The sequence below is a fragment of the Saimiri boliviensis genome, chromosome 4, assembly GCF_048565385.1.
Source record: "Saimiri boliviensis isolate mSaiBol1 chromosome 4, mSaiBol1.pri, whole genome shotgun sequence".
In the NCBI taxonomy this organism is placed as follows: Eukaryota; Metazoa; Chordata; class Mammalia; order Primates; family Cebidae; genus Saimiri; species Saimiri boliviensis.
Window position 1 is genome coordinate 163,016,627 of NC_133452.1, and position 19,841 is coordinate 163,036,467.

At 45.6% G+C, this 19,841-nt stretch overlaps 2 protein-coding genes and 1 non-coding gene across 6 annotated transcripts in view; all 3 read right to left on the reverse strand.

The window, feature by feature from the left end:
- RIPOR2 (RHO family interacting cell polarization regulator 2) overlaps nt 1–18,169 on the reverse strand; it is a 233,623-nt gene extending 215,454 nt beyond the window's left edge. Inside the window, exon 1 of one of the 4 annotated variants that reach the window (XM_074398527.1) lies at nt 17,840–18,169. In XM_074398527.1, the coding sequence (XP_074254628.1) occupies nt 17,840–17,915 (76 nt within the window). In that variant the 5' untranslated portion in view covers nt 17,916–18,169. The remainder of the gene's footprint in view (nt 1–17,839) is intronic. The other 3 variants (XM_074398522.1, XM_074398525.1, XM_074398526.1) reach the window with 3 other exon arrangements.
- LOC141584410 (uncharacterized) lies at nt 1,675–17,833 on the reverse strand. The gene has a single exon (XM_074398533.1). The coding sequence runs from the start codon at nt 4,096–4,098 to the stop codon at nt 3,577–3,579; it is 522 nt and encodes a 173-aa protein (XP_074254634.1). The 5' UTR covers nt 4,099–17,833; the 3' UTR covers nt 1,675–3,576.
- Nucleotides 6,547–6,674, reverse strand: LOC120361199 (small nucleolar RNA SNORA11). The gene has a single exon (XR_005577543.1). It is a non-coding gene; the product is annotated as a small nucleolar RNA SNORA11 (small nucleolar RNA).
- Nucleotides 18,170–19,841: the final 1,672 nt, after the last annotated feature.

Genomic DNA, 19,841 nt, shown 5'->3' on the forward strand with positions numbered 1-19,841 from the left:
ACAGGTGAAGACAGGAAAAGGAGAAAATGCAAATAGAGTATGCATTAATTTCAGAAATGTGAATGTCACTGCCCAGTAGACTTGTTTTCAGAGCAGTCAGATTTTTAACCCGGTATCGAAGGTTTCCAGTTCTGTGTCCTTCTGGAAGTAACGTGGCCCCAGACGGACAACTGACCCTCAGCGCGGAAGGAAAGCCCTCAGGCTGCTCCCGGTTAGTACTGCAGTGCTGTTTCTCATAACTTGTAACTGGTGCTTCCCTACTCTGGCCACAGAGCCCGTGGAGTATCGGACTTAGCTGAGGCTGATAGCGTTTCTGGATTGTTGCCAATGCTTTGCCTTCAGTTTCCTCTTTATGTGTGTTTTAATCCATTAATATCCTTCTCACCATGGGTTTTCTTTGAAGACTTGGAAATCTGCTTTTTCTGTTTCTAGTTACTTATTGAAAATTGAGGCCAGGTGCAGTGGCTCATGCCTGTAATCCCAGCACTTTGGGAGGCCAAGGCAGGTGGATTACCTGAGGTCAGGAGTTCGAGACCAGCCTGGCCAACATGATGAAACTCTGTCCCTAATGAAAATACAAAAAATTAGCTGGGCATTCTGGCAGGTGCCTGTAATCCCAGCTAGTCCTAGCTACTTGGGAGGCTGAGGTAGGAGAATCATTTGAATCTAGGAGATGGAGGTTGTAGTGAGCCATTGAACTCCAGCTTGGGCAATGAGAGTAAAACTCCATCTCAAAAAAAAAAAAAAAAGAAAGAAAAAAAGAAAAGAAAATTGAAGTTGCCATCCTTTGAGCTCTACAACATTCTCTGGAGCCAAATTCGTGACTTCAGGTGGCATGTAGATGGGTGAGTCATCAGACATGTGGGGCTCTGCCCAGTTTAACCTCCAAATATTCACACTAAATGGAGGCAAAAAGAGTCAAAAAAAAAAAAAAAGGATAGTGTTGGTATGTAGAGGTCTCTTTATTCATTTAATGGTAATGGGAAGCCCTCTCTGCCTCATGCCCGCTCCACCCACAGGTCCTGGTGTACACGTGGGTGGTGGGAGTTCTAAGAATTTGAACTGCTGGGCGCAGTGGCTCACGCATGTAATCCCAGCACTTTGGGAGGCCGAGCTGGGTGGATCACAAGGTCAGGAATTCGAGATCAGCCTGACAAACACAGTGAAACCCCGTCTACTAAAAGTATAAAAATTAAGCCGGGCGTGGTGGCTCAAGCCTGTAATCCCAGCACTTTGGGCGGCCGAGGCGGGTGGATCACGAGGTCAAGAGATTGAGACCATCCTGGTCAACGTGGTGAAACCCTGTCTCTACTAAAAAAAAATACAAAAAAATTAGCTGGGCATGGTGGCGCGTGCCTGTAATCCCAGCTACTCAGGAGGCTGAGGCAGGAGAATTGCCTGAACCCGGGAGGCGGAGGTTGCGGTGAGCCGAGATCGTGCCATTGCACTCCAGCCTGGGTAACAAGAGCGAAACTCCGTCTCAAAAAAAAAAAAAAAAAATAGGAAAAAAGTATAAAAATTTGCTGGTCATGGTGGTATGCACCTGTATTCCCAGCTACTCAGGAGGCTGAGACAGGAGAATGACTTGAACCCGGGAGGCAAAGGTTGCAGTGAGTCGAGATTATGCCATTGCCCTCCAGCCTGGGCGACAGAGCAAGATATTGTCTAAAAAAAAAAAAAAAAAAAAAAAAAGAATTTGAACTAAGATAGGGTCATGAGGGTGGATGAGGGGGGAACGTTACTTTAGAAGCTTCTACTTATTAGCTTTAGGATTCTTCTAGACAAATTCCAGTAAGGGCCTGTGGTGTTAAAGTTTCTGCCATTTGGAGGTAGTACTTTGGGTTTATATAGAAACTCTCTGTTGAGTAACAGTGCTCTGGAAGCCTAAAGTTAGGGGAACACTGGGTGCCAGAGAAGGCTTTTTTGGGTTAGAAGTGTAAAAGCAACAGGACCTTTAAAAAAAAAAATGACAGGGACAGACAAGTTTACCTCCACGTCCTCCGAGCACTATGTGTGCCTTGAAAGAAGAAGAAAACAAAAGTTCTTTTTAATTTATACTGAATTTCTAAGGTGAAAAAATAATTGTTTTTAGAATATAACTGTAAAACAAAACTGAATGTTAACTTGAGAAAACCATACAAATTAAAGAAAATGCACATAAGGTTTTAAAGAAAAACTTCCTGTGATATGATGACTATGCATACTCAACATGGCTTTGGAAAACAATGTTTTTGCACTTGGAGGAGCATTCGCTCCCTTCACTTAGTCCTCTAGTGAGCAATTGCTCAGGAAGAGTAAGCTGCGGGTTTCCTTAGGGGTCAAGAATCAGAGCTGTAGGAGACTGAAAATACGGGCTTCACCAGAAGACTGGGAAACATTGACGAGCTTCTTCAGGACTCCAGAGGGACGATTTGTTTGTGCTTTGATACATGGTATTTCAAAACCAAATTGTACATGTATTCAGCAAAAGAAACTGAAGAAGTTGCGTGGATGGAAAGGCACAAAGATTGTTGGGTTTTTTGTTTTTGTGTCACAGCCAAGTGGTTTTTGAAAGCATTGTGCTCGGCAAGACAGGTTTATAAATGAAAGCTGCTCACAGGTGGAAACTAAAGAATGAACAGAACCAGTAAAAGCTAAACAAAAGGTTTCTTATTTTTCAGCACTGTATGATTAATCAGAGCCATTGTGTGCAAAAGAGAGGAAAATTGCTTCCCTTCGATGCAGTTAGCTGTTGGGGAGCTTTTATTAGATATTTATATAGGTATACATTTTGCCACGTGCATAAATGACAGCGAAGTTCATTATCTGAGGTCTCACTAATTGGGATTTATAAGTCACATAGAGATGGTTTCAAGTTTACCTTTGCTTGGCAAATGAAAAATAAAGGACTGAGAAGGGTGGATTAAAGAGATTAACCTTCTAAAGCACTTTGGAAGCTCAATATGGAAACAAGAGAGACACTAATTAGAAATCCTTCCTTTTGCTTAAAGAAGCCTCAGAATTTCTATAAGGCAAATACTTCGTTACCCTGAGCAACTGTCGATTTTTCTTTTTCTGTATATTTTAAAGTGAAAAGAGGTTTATGTGTACTTTTAAAGAAATCATTTATATGAATTTATATGAATTTTAGAAGATGAATTCTGCAGTTTCTTTGACCATTCACTGTCAAATGAAGATGATGGTGGTCTAAAATGCAAGACCACGACAACTTCATAAATGTGAACAGAGGAGAATCCTGGGGCATGCAGCAGGAATGCCTCTGAAAGGAAGTTGGCAGGAGATAAGAGGCTGAGGCCTGGAGGAAATAAATAATAACTCCAGGGCTCTCCAGCGGAGAGGAGGCTGAGAAGGGGCCGCTCTCTCTTGCTCTACAGGCCCTAGACCACTCCCAGGCTGCTCAGGCCTGAGGGTCTGTTTGCTGGTTTACGGCCTCACAAGTCCTGACACAGCAAGGCCAAAAGACCCCACTCAGGCAAACGACACATGCTGGGATCTCCAAGTCTCCTATAAGCAGGTCTTCCAATTTCCAGATATTAAAACAAAACAGAGTAAACTCATTAAGAACTGGCCTATGCATTATGTTTCAAAAATAATAATTTGGGTGATTCTGCACAGCTGACACAATATTTCCACGTGCCTTATCTTCATGCGAAGAGCAATCGCGTCGGGGTGGATTCGATTCGCCTGGTTTTGCTGACGAGGCGGCCGAAGCACCGAGAAGCCAGCACTTAGCACACGGGCCTGCGGAGCCACCCAGCCCGCTGCGGTTCTCAGGGGCGCTGGAGGGTGAAGCGCGAACCCACCCCCAGCCTCCGAAAGGAAGGTCCTCGGGCTGACCTCTGCGGGCGGGCGGAGCCCCGGGTCTAAAACAGACGTGCGGCGCAGCGCTGTCCGTTTCTTCCCACGCAGCGCAGAAGGAAAAGTGTTCGGGGCTCCGGTTCTCCCGGGAAACGGCTCGCCCGCCTCGCGGTGCCCGTGCTGCGGCTGGCACGCTCCGAGCGGGCCCCTCGGGGGATGGCAGGGGCGTCTTCTGCTAAGCGTGGGAACGGCCTGGGGCGCCCTCCCCGGGTGTGAGTCCCCCAAATCCCGCAGAGACATAGGCGCTCGTGCCCCGCCCCGTTCTCCACCTCAGCCCAGCCTCTGAAACGCAGGGGTCCGCAGGCACCCCCAGGCTGGGAATCCGACCGAACAGGAGGGAAGAGGCGGGTTCCGTGGGCCAGGGCAGCACCCCACGGGAATCCCCGGAGACGCGCCCGGGAGCCGAGGGGGCACAGGGGCTCCGGTCGGGCTGCTGAGCCCGGCTGCCTTGCTCGGCTCTGAGAGGAAAGGGGAGTGGGCACTTTGGGCTGGACGTGGGCTGGCTGCCTGCGACCCCAGCAGCGCTAAGCCCGAGGGTACTGCGGGTTCAGATTTTCTGAGTGGTTCCTAGCACCCTCGTCCTGCTTGAAAAAGGATTCGGGGGCTCAGGAAGGGCATTCCGCAGAGATCTGAACATTCGGTTAATTATCCTTCGGTGTATTCTCAGATACCTGGACGCTCAACACAGCAGGAAGATGCAGTTTCCAGTCGATTTCCAAATACCTCCTTAGCTGCCCTCAGACATCGCCAGCCCTTGTCCTGCCTCTAGGAGACTCCCAGAGCTGTGTGCATTTCAACCTGGCCCGTGTTTTAAGAGAATGGTAGGGTGCCTTTTCTGAAGAGACAGTGTGGGCACCGGAAGAAACATAAAATTAGGAGTTGATTGATTTGAGCTTGAACCCTAGTTCCAGCAGTGAAAACCTGCTCTGGACTTGGACACGAGTGTCTGAATGTTGGCTCTGTTCTGCCACACGGTGGCCTGTGATTTTTAATACGGCCTTTAACTTCTCTGAGCTTCGGCCTCCTCACTGGCAATATGGATACTATTACCAACCTCATAGGGCTGGACTGAGGATTGAGTGAAATAATGTCCAACAGAGGCACTGGTACAATACGTGATATGAACACTGCCCCCAATAAATGACAGAGACCCTGTCTTACTCTTTTCTCTCTAAGCTTCAGTTTCCACACAAGAGAAAAATTAGGGGGCAGGGACAGTACAGATCCTTCTAGCTTCCCAGGGTAGTTGTATCTGATGAGATCACGTGTGTGAAATCACTCCCACCCCTAAGAATGTGAAGTTTTAATCAATTTTATCAGGTTGGCACATTAGGGCCCTTCATCTGGTCCACACTAGGGTGGGGAAGTCTGGGGAGGAGTGGATTTGGTTTGATGTGAGATGAGGTAAGGAAAGGTCCTGAGAGGCCAGCTCTGTCCAGGACTGAGAGGAGACACCACTGATGCGTGCAGCCGGAGGTGGCAGAGTACTGGGAGAGGTTGCTTTCAATAAAGTAATGAGGCCGGGCACGGTACCTCATCCCTGTAATCCCGGCACTCTGGGGAGCTGAGGTGGGTGGATCACAAGGTCAGGAGTTTGAGACCAGCCTGGCCAACATAGTGAAACCCCGTCTCTACTAAAAATACGAAAATTAGCTGGGCATGGTGGCATGTGCCTGTAGTCTCAGCTTCTCGGGAGGCTGAGGCAGGAGAATCTCTTGAACCCGGGAGGTGGAGGTTGCAATGAGCCAAGATCGCACCACTGCACTCCAGCTTAGCAACAAAGTCAGACTTCGTCTTAAAAAAAGAAAGAAAAAGTAATGAGAAAAGGGATAGATAGGCTATAAACCAAGAAAAATCTTCTGGCCTGGACACAAAGGAATGTTCCTGTCCTGGCTGTGCTGAGAGGGTGAGTGGTCTGACTGCTGCCTCCCAGATGAGCAGGGCAAGACCAGGAAACAAGTCCCCTACCCTGAGCTGGGCCCCTCCGTGCCCCACACCACCTTCTCAGGCGATACAGAAACAGAGACAGCATTGGGAGCGAGGGTGAAGGAAAAAACATGTAACCTTGCCCTGAAGTTATGCTTCTCATCCTAAAAAACCAGACATCTTCGTTTTTTAACTGCTGCCGGGAACTAGAAGAAAATTGATTTTTTTTTCCCTCCTTTGAGGGAATTGTAAGAATGTCTGGGCTACTCAGTTGAAAGCTGGTTTAAAAACATGAAGTTAAGCTATACGGTTTTCTTAAGAGATCAAGAAATTCTTTCATTCTCGTCCTGCCGTGTGCGGGATGTTACTGCTTTAGATTGAAAACACAGACTTTTAACTCAAAATAGGGAAAGAAAATGGAGTGGGAGAAGCAGGAAAGCCAGACAGCTCTTCTAGCCTCGCAGGACTCCTGGTTCCTCCACAAGTGGGTCTTGGCTTCACAGAACCATTGGCGCCTTCACCGTAGTGTCTCTCACCTTGTTCCTCTGTATCCTCCTGCCTCTGCTTGTCTGTGTCAGCCTGGCTCCAGGTCTGTCTTTTTTTTTTTTTTTTAATCGAAGCCTTTATTTCTAAGATCACTCATGGCCTACCCATGCATAGAGTGGACAGGCTCTTAGATGGCAACATTCCCCACTAACACTGCAGTCTTTCTTCCAATATTGAGCCCTGTCCCACTGGCTCTGCCCGGAAGCCACATAGAGGTGTTAGGGGACATTTGTTCATAGGGACGCCATAAGTTTGAGGCCCTTATCACAATGACCCCAGATTCCTGTTGGGTGTGTTGTAAACAGAGGAGCCATTCTTTGGGCCCCCTGCTCTGAGCACACCCCATGGCTCCAGGTCTTAAATGGCGGGGGAGTGCGGGGGTGGGGAGAGCTCTGTTTTGTGTACAGGTTGTGTAATCATATACAGTGTCAAAGACAAAAAGTGTAGGGTTGACAACTGGCCCAGTACATTCTGAATTATAATCATCTAATGCTGATGGAATAAACTATCCCTGCATAGTTGCCACTGATGATATTCTCAGGGTACAGCTGAGGCGGAGTGGGACTCAGAGAGTTCAGAGTCCCTCATTTGTTCAGAGCTTCCCCTGAGAGAGAACCAGAGCTGTGGATAGAACTGGAATGCCCCAGAACTCAGGGGCTGTCCGCTCTGATGATCATGTTTACTCGTGCTTTTTGGTGATTAGAGATCTTGCCACTTGCAGATCTTTATACTTTATAAGAACACATCCAGTAGTGGGATACTACTCAGCAAGGAAGAGGAATAAGTGTGCATGCAACATCATGGAGGACTCTCAAATGTATCACGTTAAGTGAAAGAAGCAAGACTGAAAAGGCGACATACTGTAGGATTCCATTTATGAGATACTCTGTTTTATTTAAGGAGATGAGACCTTGCTACTGCACTTACCCATGCTGGAGTTGAGTGGGTATTCACAAGCACGATTGCACTACTGATCAGCACAGGGGTTTGACCTGCTCTGTTTTTGACCTAGGCCAGTTCGCCCCTCCTTAGGCTACCTGGTGGTCCCTCGCTCCCAGGAAGTCACCACATTGCTGCTAAACTTACTACAGACACCTGATCAGCAGGGCACACTCTACTCCAGAACTCCTGGGCTCAAGCCATCCTCCCGAGTAACTGGGACTACAGGTATATGCCACTGCACCCGGTTTATGAGATATTCTGGAAAAGCCAAAACGATAAGAACAGGAAACAGATCACTGGTTGACAAGGGCTGGGGAAAGGGACGACTCCGAAGGGGCCTGAAGGAATGTCTGGGGTGATGGAAGTCTCCTGTATCTTCATTGCTGTGGCGGTTCCATGACTACAGGTGTGCAGGTGTCAAGATTCATAGGACTGTACACTAAAAAGTACATTGCACTCTATGTAATTACACCTCAATAAGCATGACGAATTTTTTTTTAATTAGTAACAAAGGTTGACTGATTTATATGTTGGAGTGTTTAGAATAAGTTATACAGATGTTTGCAATTTATTTTCAAAGTATTAAAAATAAGATTTATCAGAGGATTCATAGATATATGGTGAGGTATGCGATAACTCAAGTTCAGTAGATTATTAATGTTAGAATGTAGATGGTAGTTATATGGATATTCACTATGATTATTTCAACTTCATATGAAACGTGTTAATAAGAAAATGTTGGAAAACATTTAAAAATACATCTCATGCTTTTTTTTTCACCATGTATACCATTTAGAGGGTCGCTCGCAGACCCACACATTTGCTTTCATATTCTCTGCTGAGTTCAAGAGTATTCTCCCTCTCCTTTCAAATCTTCCTAACAGGAGTAAAGTTTCCCCTTGGTCCAGAGGGGAAGAGGTCTGCGGTTCTGTGTGGACTCACTTAAATGAATTTACTGTCTTTTCTTTGATACAGTATCAGCAAGCAAATCCTTTATGGTGTTTTTTTCACTTGCTTGAAAATTGAAAGACTGGATTAATTTCACTCAATTTGTAACAAACCTCAGGGAACAAGCTTTGGGCAGCAGCAATTCGAAGTGTTACCAAATATCTCAGACTCTGTTTTTCTTGATAGAGCCTGGTTCTTTCTGCAGGCTCAGGCTTTGGTGCCTCTTTTCACCCCACCCTGTAATGGAGATAAGTACTAAGCCATCTGCTCCCAAGCATAGGAGCCTCTCTGATGCCTCAGAAACCAGGCACCCCAGGAGCCAGCCCTTGAGGGGATTCGAAATGGTCCCGTTTCCAAATCACCCTCTGTTGGGTGGAGGATGAAAAGATCTCCCCTTCAAAGGGTGTATGAGGGGTAGTTTTTTTTGAAAATAGGTTCGCATACCTTCTCCTGATTACCCTGACCTTTGAAATAGCCCGGTTTCCATCTGGAAACAGAGGCCAACACAGCATGGCTGCGGTATCACAGACGTCGGTCTTCATAAGTAAGAACGTGGACGGTTCAGTTCCCACCCAGTACAATCCGCTTTATAATTAGAATCATTTTTAAATATTTAAGTGAATCAGATTAGATACACTTAAAGTGCCCCAAACTCTATAAGCTTTCATTTGGATTTGGCTATACAGATCCTGTCTGAAGAAATTTATTGCTATTGATGGACATAAAACCCAAGTTATGTTGCAAAATGAAACAGTAAGTTGTAGAACATGGTATTATTCTGATCCCATTAAAAAATATACTTAGGTCAACAGTTTGGGAGGCCAAGATGGGAAAATTGCTTGAGCCCACAAGTTCAAGACCAGCCTGGGCAACATAGTGAGACTCTGTCTCTACAAAAAATTAAAAATTAGCTGGGCCTGGTGGCACATGCTTATGGTCCCAGCTACCTTGGGAGGCTGAGGTGGGAAGATGACTTGAGCCCAGGGGTTCAAGGTTGCAGTAAGGCTCCACACCCCTGGGTGACACAATGAGACTCCATCTCAAAAAAAAAAAAAAAATTTTACGGTTTTAGCTTTTATTTTTAATGTTTAAAATATTTAACTTAGTATCATTTATTAACCTATTAACATCATTATTTATTTGATGCTCACATCATCCCAGTTTTGCCAGTAGAAGCCCCTCCAAGGCAGCTTCCAAATCCTTTTGACAGATTCCCTTAATTTTTTGAGCACTTCTTTATTTTCTGGCACAAGATGTTTCAGGCTCATCTTGTGCTTTAACTGCTCCAGCCCTAGAATCAGCATTCTTCCGGGAGCCCTCATTTCTTTTGGTGTGAATGACATTAAAAAACCAAGCTCTGGGTACTAGGTTGCTCATTGCTATTGGGCATTACTGCTTCTAGGTCCTTTGAGTGGACAGAGCTAGGAAATAACTGTCGACCTCGTGATCCACCGGCCTCGGCCTCCCAAAGTGCTGGGATTACAAGCTTGAGCCACCGCGCCCGGCCAAATAGGATTCTTTTTTGTCTTCACTCATTTTATGTTTGTTACCTGCCTTCTCCCACGGTGAGAACTCTGGCTCCCAATACGTCATTAGGTACTTGTTTGCTTAGTTCTATAATACACAAATAGTTTTAGAATTGTTATAACTGTGGTCTACACAAAACAAATCTGCTAAACAGAGTTTAAGATTATTTCGATTATTATTTTTTTTTGTTTTTTTAACTGAGGATATTTAGCGCAAGTATTGTGTTCAAATGTTCCTTGGATTAACTCATTTCTTTTTCTTCCATGTAGTTGGGCTATTCATTTGAAATATAGTTAATTTAGCTGGGCGCAGTGGCTCAAGCCTGTAATCCCAGCACTTTGGGAGGCTGAGGCGGGTGGATCACGAGGTCAAGAGATCAAGACCATCCTGGTCAACGTGGTGAAACCCCGTCTCTACTAAAAATACAAAAAATTAGCTGGGCATGGTGGTGCGTGCCTATAATCCCAGCTACTCAGGAGGCTGAGGCAGGAGAATTGCCTGACCCCAGGAGACGGAGGTTGCGGTGAGCCGAGATCGCGCCATTGCACTCCAGCCTGGGTAACAAGAGCGAGACTCCGTCTCAAAAAAAAAAAAAAAAAAGAAATATAGTTAATTGGTTTCTGTTTGCATTCAATTTGCATTTTTTCTCATACCTGTTTATTTAATTTTATTTTTGAATGTGTAGAGGATGGATAATGTTTTAAAACAAAAACTATACAAAAATATATTTATATGTTATATTTTACAAAAGAAATGGGAATGCTATGCTGTACAGGATGGGGGCTGGGAGTTCTAGATGACTTTTTCTCTGTTGTATGTTTCTGTATTGTTTGATTTTTATACAACATGGGCATATTAGCTTTGTATCAGATGAAAACAAAATCAAGACTTATTTTTTGATGCTAAGGCCCAAGCTCAAAGTTCGGACAACTGAGGGAGGAGGGCGGGAGGGGCAGGTGTGTGTGTGTATAGTTAACATACTGTTACGCAGTGAAACAATTTCCTGGATCTTGCTATGTCAGAGGAAAACCTGGTGGTCCCGTGGTGGGTTGAATCTAGGCTAACATCTTTCAAGATGTTTTTCCATTCCCTGAGATCCTCCTTACCCCCAACTTGATACGCCAGCTTAATGCTTCTGGGAGAATTGGCTTTTCTGGTCATTTTTTGCTACCGACCAGAGACCAAGTTATCATTCTAGTGATTAACCTTAGGGCGCTTTAGATCCCTCCCCAAACAAACAACCTGAGAATGACAGACCAGAACCCGTCGAGGCTTTGCGTCCGCTATTCCCCTGCTCTTTTCGTTTTCGTGTTTGTTAGCTGTATTTAGATTTGCTGTTTCTTCCTCTCCTTTCCTTTTCCCCCCACACCCTCTCTTTTGTCCATCCTTGGCCGGAGACAGCGAAAACATCTGTCCAGATCATGTACATACAAAGAGAGCACTTTCTCAAGCAACGGGCCTCCTTGAATTATTCAAAGTACGTTCCTTTCTCCAGTTTCCCATCGTTTTTCTTCCTTGACAGTATAAACTGGAATTGGACATTTGGCAATTGTACCCATGGATTTAATCATTCAGGCAGGAAGGAGGAGGGGAAGCCTTCTGCAGAAGCAATTAGTCTTCTGAATGATGAGAGAATAGGGAACACCACGTTTGAAGGCATGTAAATAATTTTCATGCCAGTATACACACTAGGGTTCCTAAAACAAAATGCAGTATCATTCTCTGTAATTGGCAGATCTGTTGGTAAACAAGATTCAGGACTGGGGAGAAACCCAGGCCTTGTGGGGCCCAGGTGGCTGTTAGTGGGTAAATTTAGCAGGTGTCTAGACTGAAACCCAGGAAAATATGTGACCTATGAATTATACAGAATATTCTAAAAGCCTTCTTTCTGTTTTATACTTAGGGTAACTCCCTCACTGACCTCCTCTCAAATCTTTAAGCTTATAGCTTAAAGGAAACAGAAAGCAAGAGAGGCATGTGCCTGGTCTATTCTTCTCTGCTTCAGAGCAGCGAAGTCCAGTCTGAAGGCTAAAATCGCAGCACAAGGGACTTGTCAGTCAGTAGCAATTGCGATGGTCAGAACAGCAGCAAGAGACCAAATCAGCAAGTGGGAAAGGCAGCAACACAATTTCTGCTGTGGTCTGGACACTCGGGTGTTTGTATCTACATTGAAAAGCTCAGTCTGCAACCATGGTGCCTCCCCAGGCCCGTACAAAATCCCAGAGGCGGGGAGACCCGGGCAGAAACATGAGTGTTGTGAAGGCCTGACCCTTGCCAGATAACAGGTAAGCCAGGACAGAAAGCCGATAGGAAGCTGGGCTGCTCTGTAAATTGACGCTGGATCTCTCTGCATGCCAGGGCCATCTGCAGAGTGGGTGGCCTTGTGCAGCTGGGGGACTCCGGGAAAGCTGCCTGCATAGTCTTCCTATCCCAGGCCCCTCTGTCTCCCTGAGATCTTGGCCTCAGCTTCTCATCTGAAGACAGAGGTATTTAGAAGAAAACCTAAGAGCTTTTCTGTGAATCGGAGTGGCTTCCAGAGCTGCACATGCAGTGAGGAGTGGCCAGCTCGGTTCCTACCTCCTTGCGTAGAATTGTCAGCCCAGGATGGCGGCAGACGGGAGAGCTCTCCTTCAGAGTCACACCCACAGCCCGAAACACAGTCCAGCACGTGGTCTGTGAGTCAGACTGCTGCCTGACAGGTCCCCTGGCCCAGTCACAATTAAGAATGCCATCACACTGAGTCAGGAAAACAGCCAAGGAAGCGAACGAAACAAGACAGTGAAGTCACATTGACACTGGGAGGAAGTCACCAGCGGTGTCTTTGAGACAGCAGATTCCCTAATATCAGGTATGTGTCAGCTTTGTCACTGTTGTCTTTTCAGTGGGGCAGAGAAAACTCACTTCCATTCCTTTGACTGGAGTCCACAAAAAGGGCTAAGCAGCAGCCTTCTCCATCAGAGCTCACCTAACAGAGTTCAACTAGTTTTCTTTTTTGAGACAGCATTTGCTTCGTCAACTAAGCTGGAGTGCAGTGGCATGATCATAGATCAGTATAACCTCCAACTCGTGGGCTCAATCAATCCTCCTGCCTCAGCCTCCTGAGTAGCTGGGATTACAGGCACATACTGCCATGCTCATTAATTTAAAAAAAATGTTTATAGGGATGGGATCTTGCTGTGTTGCCAGGCTGGTCTCTTAATTCCTGGCCTTGGCCTCCCAAAGCATTGGGATTACAGGCCTGAGCCACTACACCAGGCCAGAGTTCAACTTTTTAAAGAGGCGAAACAACAATTTCCACATGGGTTGTGCCATCTGGTTGCATTTACTTGTGCTGAAAACACCCGGAGGCCCTCTGTGGGGGCAAACACTCTGTTTTCCAGGAAGAACAGGAGTCCCACCCTTAGGGCCTAGACTGGTTTTTCCCTGGTGCGTCTGTGTTGCCTCCTGTGTGGTGTGGTGCAAGCCAGCTGAATGTGAGGGTGGGGTGCGTGGCTGAGGAAGACGGGGATGTCTTTCCCAGTGTGATGTTGATCCTGTTATTTTGGGAGAAGTTGCGGAGGTGGCAATGGTAAGCCCTTCATACGGCCTCAAATGCCACTGTTGCCATTTGCAGGCCCTCAGTTCCCGACAGCTACATTGCCAGGCACTGTGCTAGGCCCCTGACATATTTTATGTCTTTTAATCCCCCCAGTAACAAAGGGTGGTATCATTATAATAACCGTTTTAAGGTTGGGGAAGCGGACACTCAGGGAGGTAGAATAAATCGCCCACAGACCAACAGGTAAGAAGCTGTTGAAGGCACATGTCCCGGTTGTCAAAGCTTGTATACTTTTCAGGGTTTCTTTCCTTTAAAGCTCCCTACCCCCAACTGTGGCAGACCAAAGGGGAGAAAGACTCACGGGGCACCCAGTTACCGTGCCTGCCTCTCCTTCCCATGCCCTGCCTCGGCCCTGCTGTCGTCATGCAGAAGGCCCAGGCACCCACGGAGCTGTTGTTCTGTCTGAACTCCTCCTTACCTGAGCAGGTCACAGGTAAGCGGCTTGACAGGGTTTCCGGGGCACCAGATAGGCCCTCCTCCCAAATGTGTGCTCAGCATCACACACGTGTCTTTGCAGTAATCTTTGGCCTCTTTTAAAATTCAGATATTCCTAAGAAGGGTAACGTATTACTGTTCTCATACCTTGGTTTGATTATTTGTTTTTACTCGACTGCTATGGACTAGAAAAGAAAATAATCTAAATATTTTAGTACTGATTCTGGGGTGAAAGAAAGACGTGAGGAAGGCATAGGGAGATGGACTTTGAGATCCATTGCTTTGATATAAGTTTAGTTTTGATGGACCCCAAATGGTTATTGAGTAGATGAGGGCCAGGTATTTTACTAAGGGGGATCGGCCTGGAGAGCATATTACGGATTGGTTCTTAGCTGGGAGATTTGAATGTGGTCCGGGTATTAAATAACATGTGGGGATTATTGCCAATTTTATTAGGCAGTTATGTAGAAAATGTCCTTATTTTTTAGAGATGCTCTTACTAGCGTATTTGGTGTGGAGATGTCATAATGTCTGATTTATTTTTAAATGTTTCAACAGGAATGCAGATGAAGCAAATACGGCAAAATGTTAACAGTGGTTCAGTTTAGTTGATAGATCCATGGGATTCTATATGGGATTCATTATACTATGTTCTCAACTTTACTGAATGTCTGAAAATTTTCATAATAAAAAGTAAAATGAAAACAAACGAGCAAACAAAGCAACCCCCAAACCCAAAACTTTCCATTAGCTCAAAATGCAAGTTCTATTGCAAAGATGACAAGTTTTGTAGTAAGCAGAATTCGAAGATGGCCCTGAGATTCTTGACCCCAGCATACAGGCCCTGTGTAATTTTCTCCCCTTGGGTATAAATATGATGAGATTTTACTTCTGTGATTAGCTTATGTTATATGGCAAAGCTGAGAGATTTTGCAAATGTAATTAAAGTCCTTGATCAGTCCATTTTTCACTAATCAAAAAAGAGATGATCCTGGATGAGCCGACCTAATCAGGTGAGCCTTTTAAAGAAGAGTCTATAAGCAGCGAAAGGTCCTTGCTGGCCTTCAGGAAGCAAACTGCCATGTTGTGGAGCGGGCCATGTGGCAGGGAACAGTGGGTGGCCTTTCGTTGCTGAAGGCCTTGGGCCTACAACTGCAAGGAACTAAATTCCGTCCACAACCATTGAGCTTGGAGAAAGACCCTGAGCCTCAGGTGAGGTTGCAGCCTCAGAGGCCACCTTCATGGCAGCCTTGGGAGACCCTGAGAAGAGAATCCAGCTAATTCATGCCCATGGAAGTTATAAGGTCAAAAAAATGTATGTTGTTTTAAGACAATAAACTTGTGGTAAGTGTTACAAAACACTAGAAAGCAAATATAAATTTCAACCAATGAGGCAATTCTAATTGATTAGACATGGCAGCCTAAGGTACTGGATTGGAAAGGATTCCAAGCCAGAGCCTGGTTTCCTTGGGAGAAAAAGAGAGCTGTGGTCGATTAACGATGTCTGCATAGGCGTGGAAATGGAGAGTGGTAGCACATGCCCCTGTTGCCTTTCAAGGTCCCTCTGTGTATTGAAAGGAAAGGGGTTTACTAACTTATTTTTCTTAACTACAGAATAACCCCAAAGGGTTATAAAACTTGAGTCCTCAAGCTGGAGGGAATGCTGACCTATGAGAAAAGCTTCAGAGAAAGAAGACAGGAAATATTATCAAAGCAGATTTTAGCAGTTGCAAAATATTGTTGAGGGCCAGCCTCGCAGGCTGATGTCTGCAGTAATGAGCTTCCTTCCTCTGCAGGTGGCCTTGCTCTTTCTTCCTTTCCACTTTCTCTAATTTGCTGCCTGTAAACACGCACAGATCTTTTGTGAGTTGGAAAAAGCACCCCTCCAAAGATGTCACTTGATCCTGTTCCTATTTCTAAGTCACACCAACTCTCATGCAGCAGGGCTCTTGACCAACCTGGAAGAATGTCAGAATTCCTTCCTTAGACACTATGCCAAAGAGGTCAGCACCAGCCTACTTCATATTGAGCTTACATTCAACATCGATTAAGATACCATTTCATATGAAAACTGTTTAGAAATCAGCGCAGTATTCAGATGCTCGTCTCAACATTTAAGTAAGTCTCTGTGGTAAAGCAGGCTGTTGGCGTATAGTTCTTGTTTTAAGAGTATAGGTCGACTTCTCACCCGTACTAGTGAAACCATGCACATCTGTAATCCAGCTTTTCTCAGTGACGCATTCCACCATGGAGGTATTAAAACTGTAGGATCACAACTATTTTCCTATAGATATAGAATGAGGTTTCACAAAAACTGGAGTTTAAATTTAAGGTGTAGGCACAAGTAAAAGAAACATGATCAAGAAGGTAAAGGCCCTGGGAAAATGACTGATGGCTTCTTCAGTTATTTCAAAGAAAAAGAAGCATTGTGCTTAGTGCGGATCATTTCTTTGTCTTTGAATTGTCATTTGGAATCCAACCAGCCCGGCTTGTCTCCTAAACTAGAAGACCATGACTATGCTGGACATGTGTTCCTAAACCACTCATTCGTCTTAATTTTACAGTCTATACCAGGAGCTTTGAACCCATAAGGAGGAGTTACCAACCTATAGCTAGGCATAAAGAACACTGTGTGATGGGCTTCTATCTTATTTTATTTTATTTTTTTGAGTTGGAGTTTCGCTCTTGTTGCCCAGGCTAGAGTGCAGTGGTGTGATCTCCGCTCATTGCAACCTCTGCCTCCTGGGTTCAGGCGATTCTCCAGCCTCAGCCTCTCAAGTAGCTGGGATTACAGATGCCCGCCACCACATCCGGCTAATTTTTGTATTTTTAGTAGACACGGGGTTTTACCATATTCTTCAGGCTGGTCTTGAACTCCTGACCCCGGGTGATCTGATCTGTTCACCTCAGCCTCCCAAAGAGCTGGGATTACAGGTGTGAGCCACCGCACCTGGCCTGTGTGATGGATTTCTAATGAGAACAGCACCTAGCACCTAAACCAGGGCTTGTCACATTTTGCCTCAGGACGCTGGTATTACATATTTAAAATTCAAAGAATAAACTGCTGGCATTTAAATTTGAGAGCTTTCACATAGAAATCAGTATTTCTTGCTTTTTTTGAAAAGTCAGAAAATCTATCACCCTGTACCCCATTCCTCATGGGAACCTTCTGATGGCGTTGATGGTGGGTGCCCCGCTGTGATGGGACGCATTTTCTCACTTGCTGCGCTCTCCACCACTCCCTATTGCTTCCTCATACCGAGGCCAAATGTCAGCTGTAATTTATCATCATGGTTTCACTATCATTTTTCTCACAACAGACACAGGAAGAAAGTGAACCATTCCTTATCCCAGTGAAAACAGAGCCCTTTCACTCATTCACCTTGGCAGCCCCTACAGCCATTTGCATTTGCAACATCTGAGAGACATAAACATCTCCAGCAACAGACACACACAAGTTTGTTCCTTGTTCATGGGAAATGGTCTTGGCATGCATTTGGAACTCTTTTTCATTCTCAGATTACTCCAACGCTAAAAACTCCCTTTCAGATAGAGTTCCTGTCTACTCAGCTGTGAGTTTGATAAAGTAACTAAAAAAAAAAAAAAAAAGCATGCAACTGGGTCCTTTAAAGGAAATATGACTCACTGGCCCTTGACTTTCACCTCATCCAGCTACACGACTCACAACCTGTTTGATTCAGATGCTCCATTTTTCCCCCACTGTAATAAACAAACATTCCAATCCACATGACTCCTCAACCCACGAAAATATTTATTTGTATTTTCCGTCTAGATGGAGAAGTAAAGAGGTCCGGTGGCCCTGTCTTGCTCACCACTTGAGACAAAATGGATCTAGTTACGTATAATTAGGATAGGGCTGGGAGAGAGAGAAGAGAGTGGGGAGAAAATGCAAGTGTCCCCTGGGAAAGGGAGCACGGGAGGGTGGAAGACAGAAGAGGGAAGGACTGGGGAAGATCTGCAGGGCGCAAGACAGGAGTGCGCTGTGGGCAGGTGTGGGAAGCAAAGGCAGAGGGTGGGCCACACCCGCCGGGCACTCACGGTTGAGCTGCCGCCTCCGGATCCTGTCCCTCCATGGCCTGTTTCTGATCCAGTGTAATCGCGAAGGTAACACCATGGTCCCCAGAGAGCGGCCTAAAACCCGCTCATGGCAAAGGAACAGAAGGGTCTTGCAGCGATCCCGGAAGTTAAGTCCAGACGTATAAAAATGAAAAAGAAAACATAAACCTCTCTCTTTTTTTTTTTTTTTTTTTTTAAGGTATGTGAGGTTTCCGTTGACTTCTTTTATCTTGTAACTTGCCTTGCCTTTCCTTCCCTTAACTCCCGACTCGCCCGAAGGCAGCTGCTGTGCTGGGCTGCCCTGGCCTCCTGTGACATGTTTTATGCATGAAGATGACGGAGTGGTAATTTATTCGAGCAGAGACGATCCCCGGGCTCCTGTGTCTGCCCTCACGTCAGAGGAGCCGGGCGATGGCCGGGGGAGGCAGGTGTGTCTGACTGCTCCGAGGCATGGCCTGAAATGGGAATCCCTCTCTGCAGGCAGAAATGAAGAGCAGAGCTTTGCTGCCAAGCTGAATCACGGCGGCACCCCTTACGTTTTAGGGTGCATTATTTACTGCTGGGCCCCTGGTACCTAGATTAGTGCCTGGCACTTGGTAGGTGAGCAGTAAGTATTTGTTGAATGAAAGAATGATTCGGTGATAACTAACACAAGTGATTTCCTGCACATACGTTCCTTTTCACCAGTTAGTCTGCCCAGTGCTCAGTCGTCAAGTATGTCTATTTGAATTTTCTCACCCATTCTTTTTCTCTACCTATTGATCACGCTTGCCCCTCGCCTACCCATCCACACTTCAAAACCTTACTTTTCCATGAGGCTTTTCTGAAGCCACAGACATACAGCTATCCTCCACACACCTGTCACCTGCAGCTGGCCCATGTCTGTACTGCCTGAATTTGTTAGGCCTTTTGTGTGTTCTCTGGTTTCTTTCAAAGCATACATCCAGGCTGGACAAGAGAGCTCACACCTGTAATGCCAGCGCTTTGGGAGGCTGAGGTAGGAGGATCACTTGAGGCCAGGGCAACACAATGGACCCCATCTCTACCAAAAAATTTAAATTAGTTGGTCATGATGTGTGTCTGTAGTCCCAGCTACTGAGGTGGCTGAGGCAGGAGGAACTCCTGAGGCCAGAGTTCAAGGTGGCAGTGAGCTATGATTGCACTATTGCTCTCCAGCCTGGCCAACAGAGCAAGACCCTGTCTAAAGAAAAAAGAGAAAAGAAAAAAAATTTCCCACATTTGAATAGTAAGCTTCTTGGTGGTAAGAACTGTATATTCCTCCTTCTGAGCTGCAACATACAGGGGTTTACATGGGGGACTGGTACATCAAGGGGTAGTTTGGGGAAGTTTTAGTCAGCCCCCCCAAATTTCCCCATGTAAAAATACACTCTAACGAAATACATTATGTTGGCTCTAATACAATCCTTAGGTGCTCCAGCCTCTTCCAAACGTGTGGCTGTGCTGAAGCCTCTCTTACTTAGACAAGCCTCTCTTACTTAGCTTTAGAACGCCTCTTACGTAGACATTCTAAAGCTGCCCCTGGCAGGGAAAGCTCAGTACATTGATTACCTGTTTTGTTTCAGGCTTTTCCTCTGTGCAATGTCAGATTGCTCCAGAGAACAGAAAGTTATTATTCAAGGCCTCAGGAGTAGTCTTTCCCTGAAGATGACACTGAAAAAAGTGACAACCGAGTTACCAAATTTAGCCCAAGATCACCCATACACTTGCTGACGGCAGAAACTCGGTCGTCTATCTTTTGCGTCTCTCATGGTGCCACAAGCAAAGGAACTGGGGGAACTGCAGAGAGATGGGAATCGAGGCATGTAATTGCAGCTGACCAGATGAGTGCTTTAGGCACGTCTCTTCGTCTCGGTGTCTTGTTTGCTTCAGTTAAAATGGGAATGACCTACAGATTTCAGAGTTGTCAAGATGGTATGATATCAAGTAACCCTTTAGGAATTGGTGGGGTATTGGACTGACATCC

Excerpts from the sequence above, each read along its gene's own strand:
- LOC141584410 (XM_074398533.1), bottom strand. The coding sequence starts at position 4,098 with ATGTCTCTGCGGGATTTGGGGGACTCACACCCGGGGAGGGCGCCCCAG.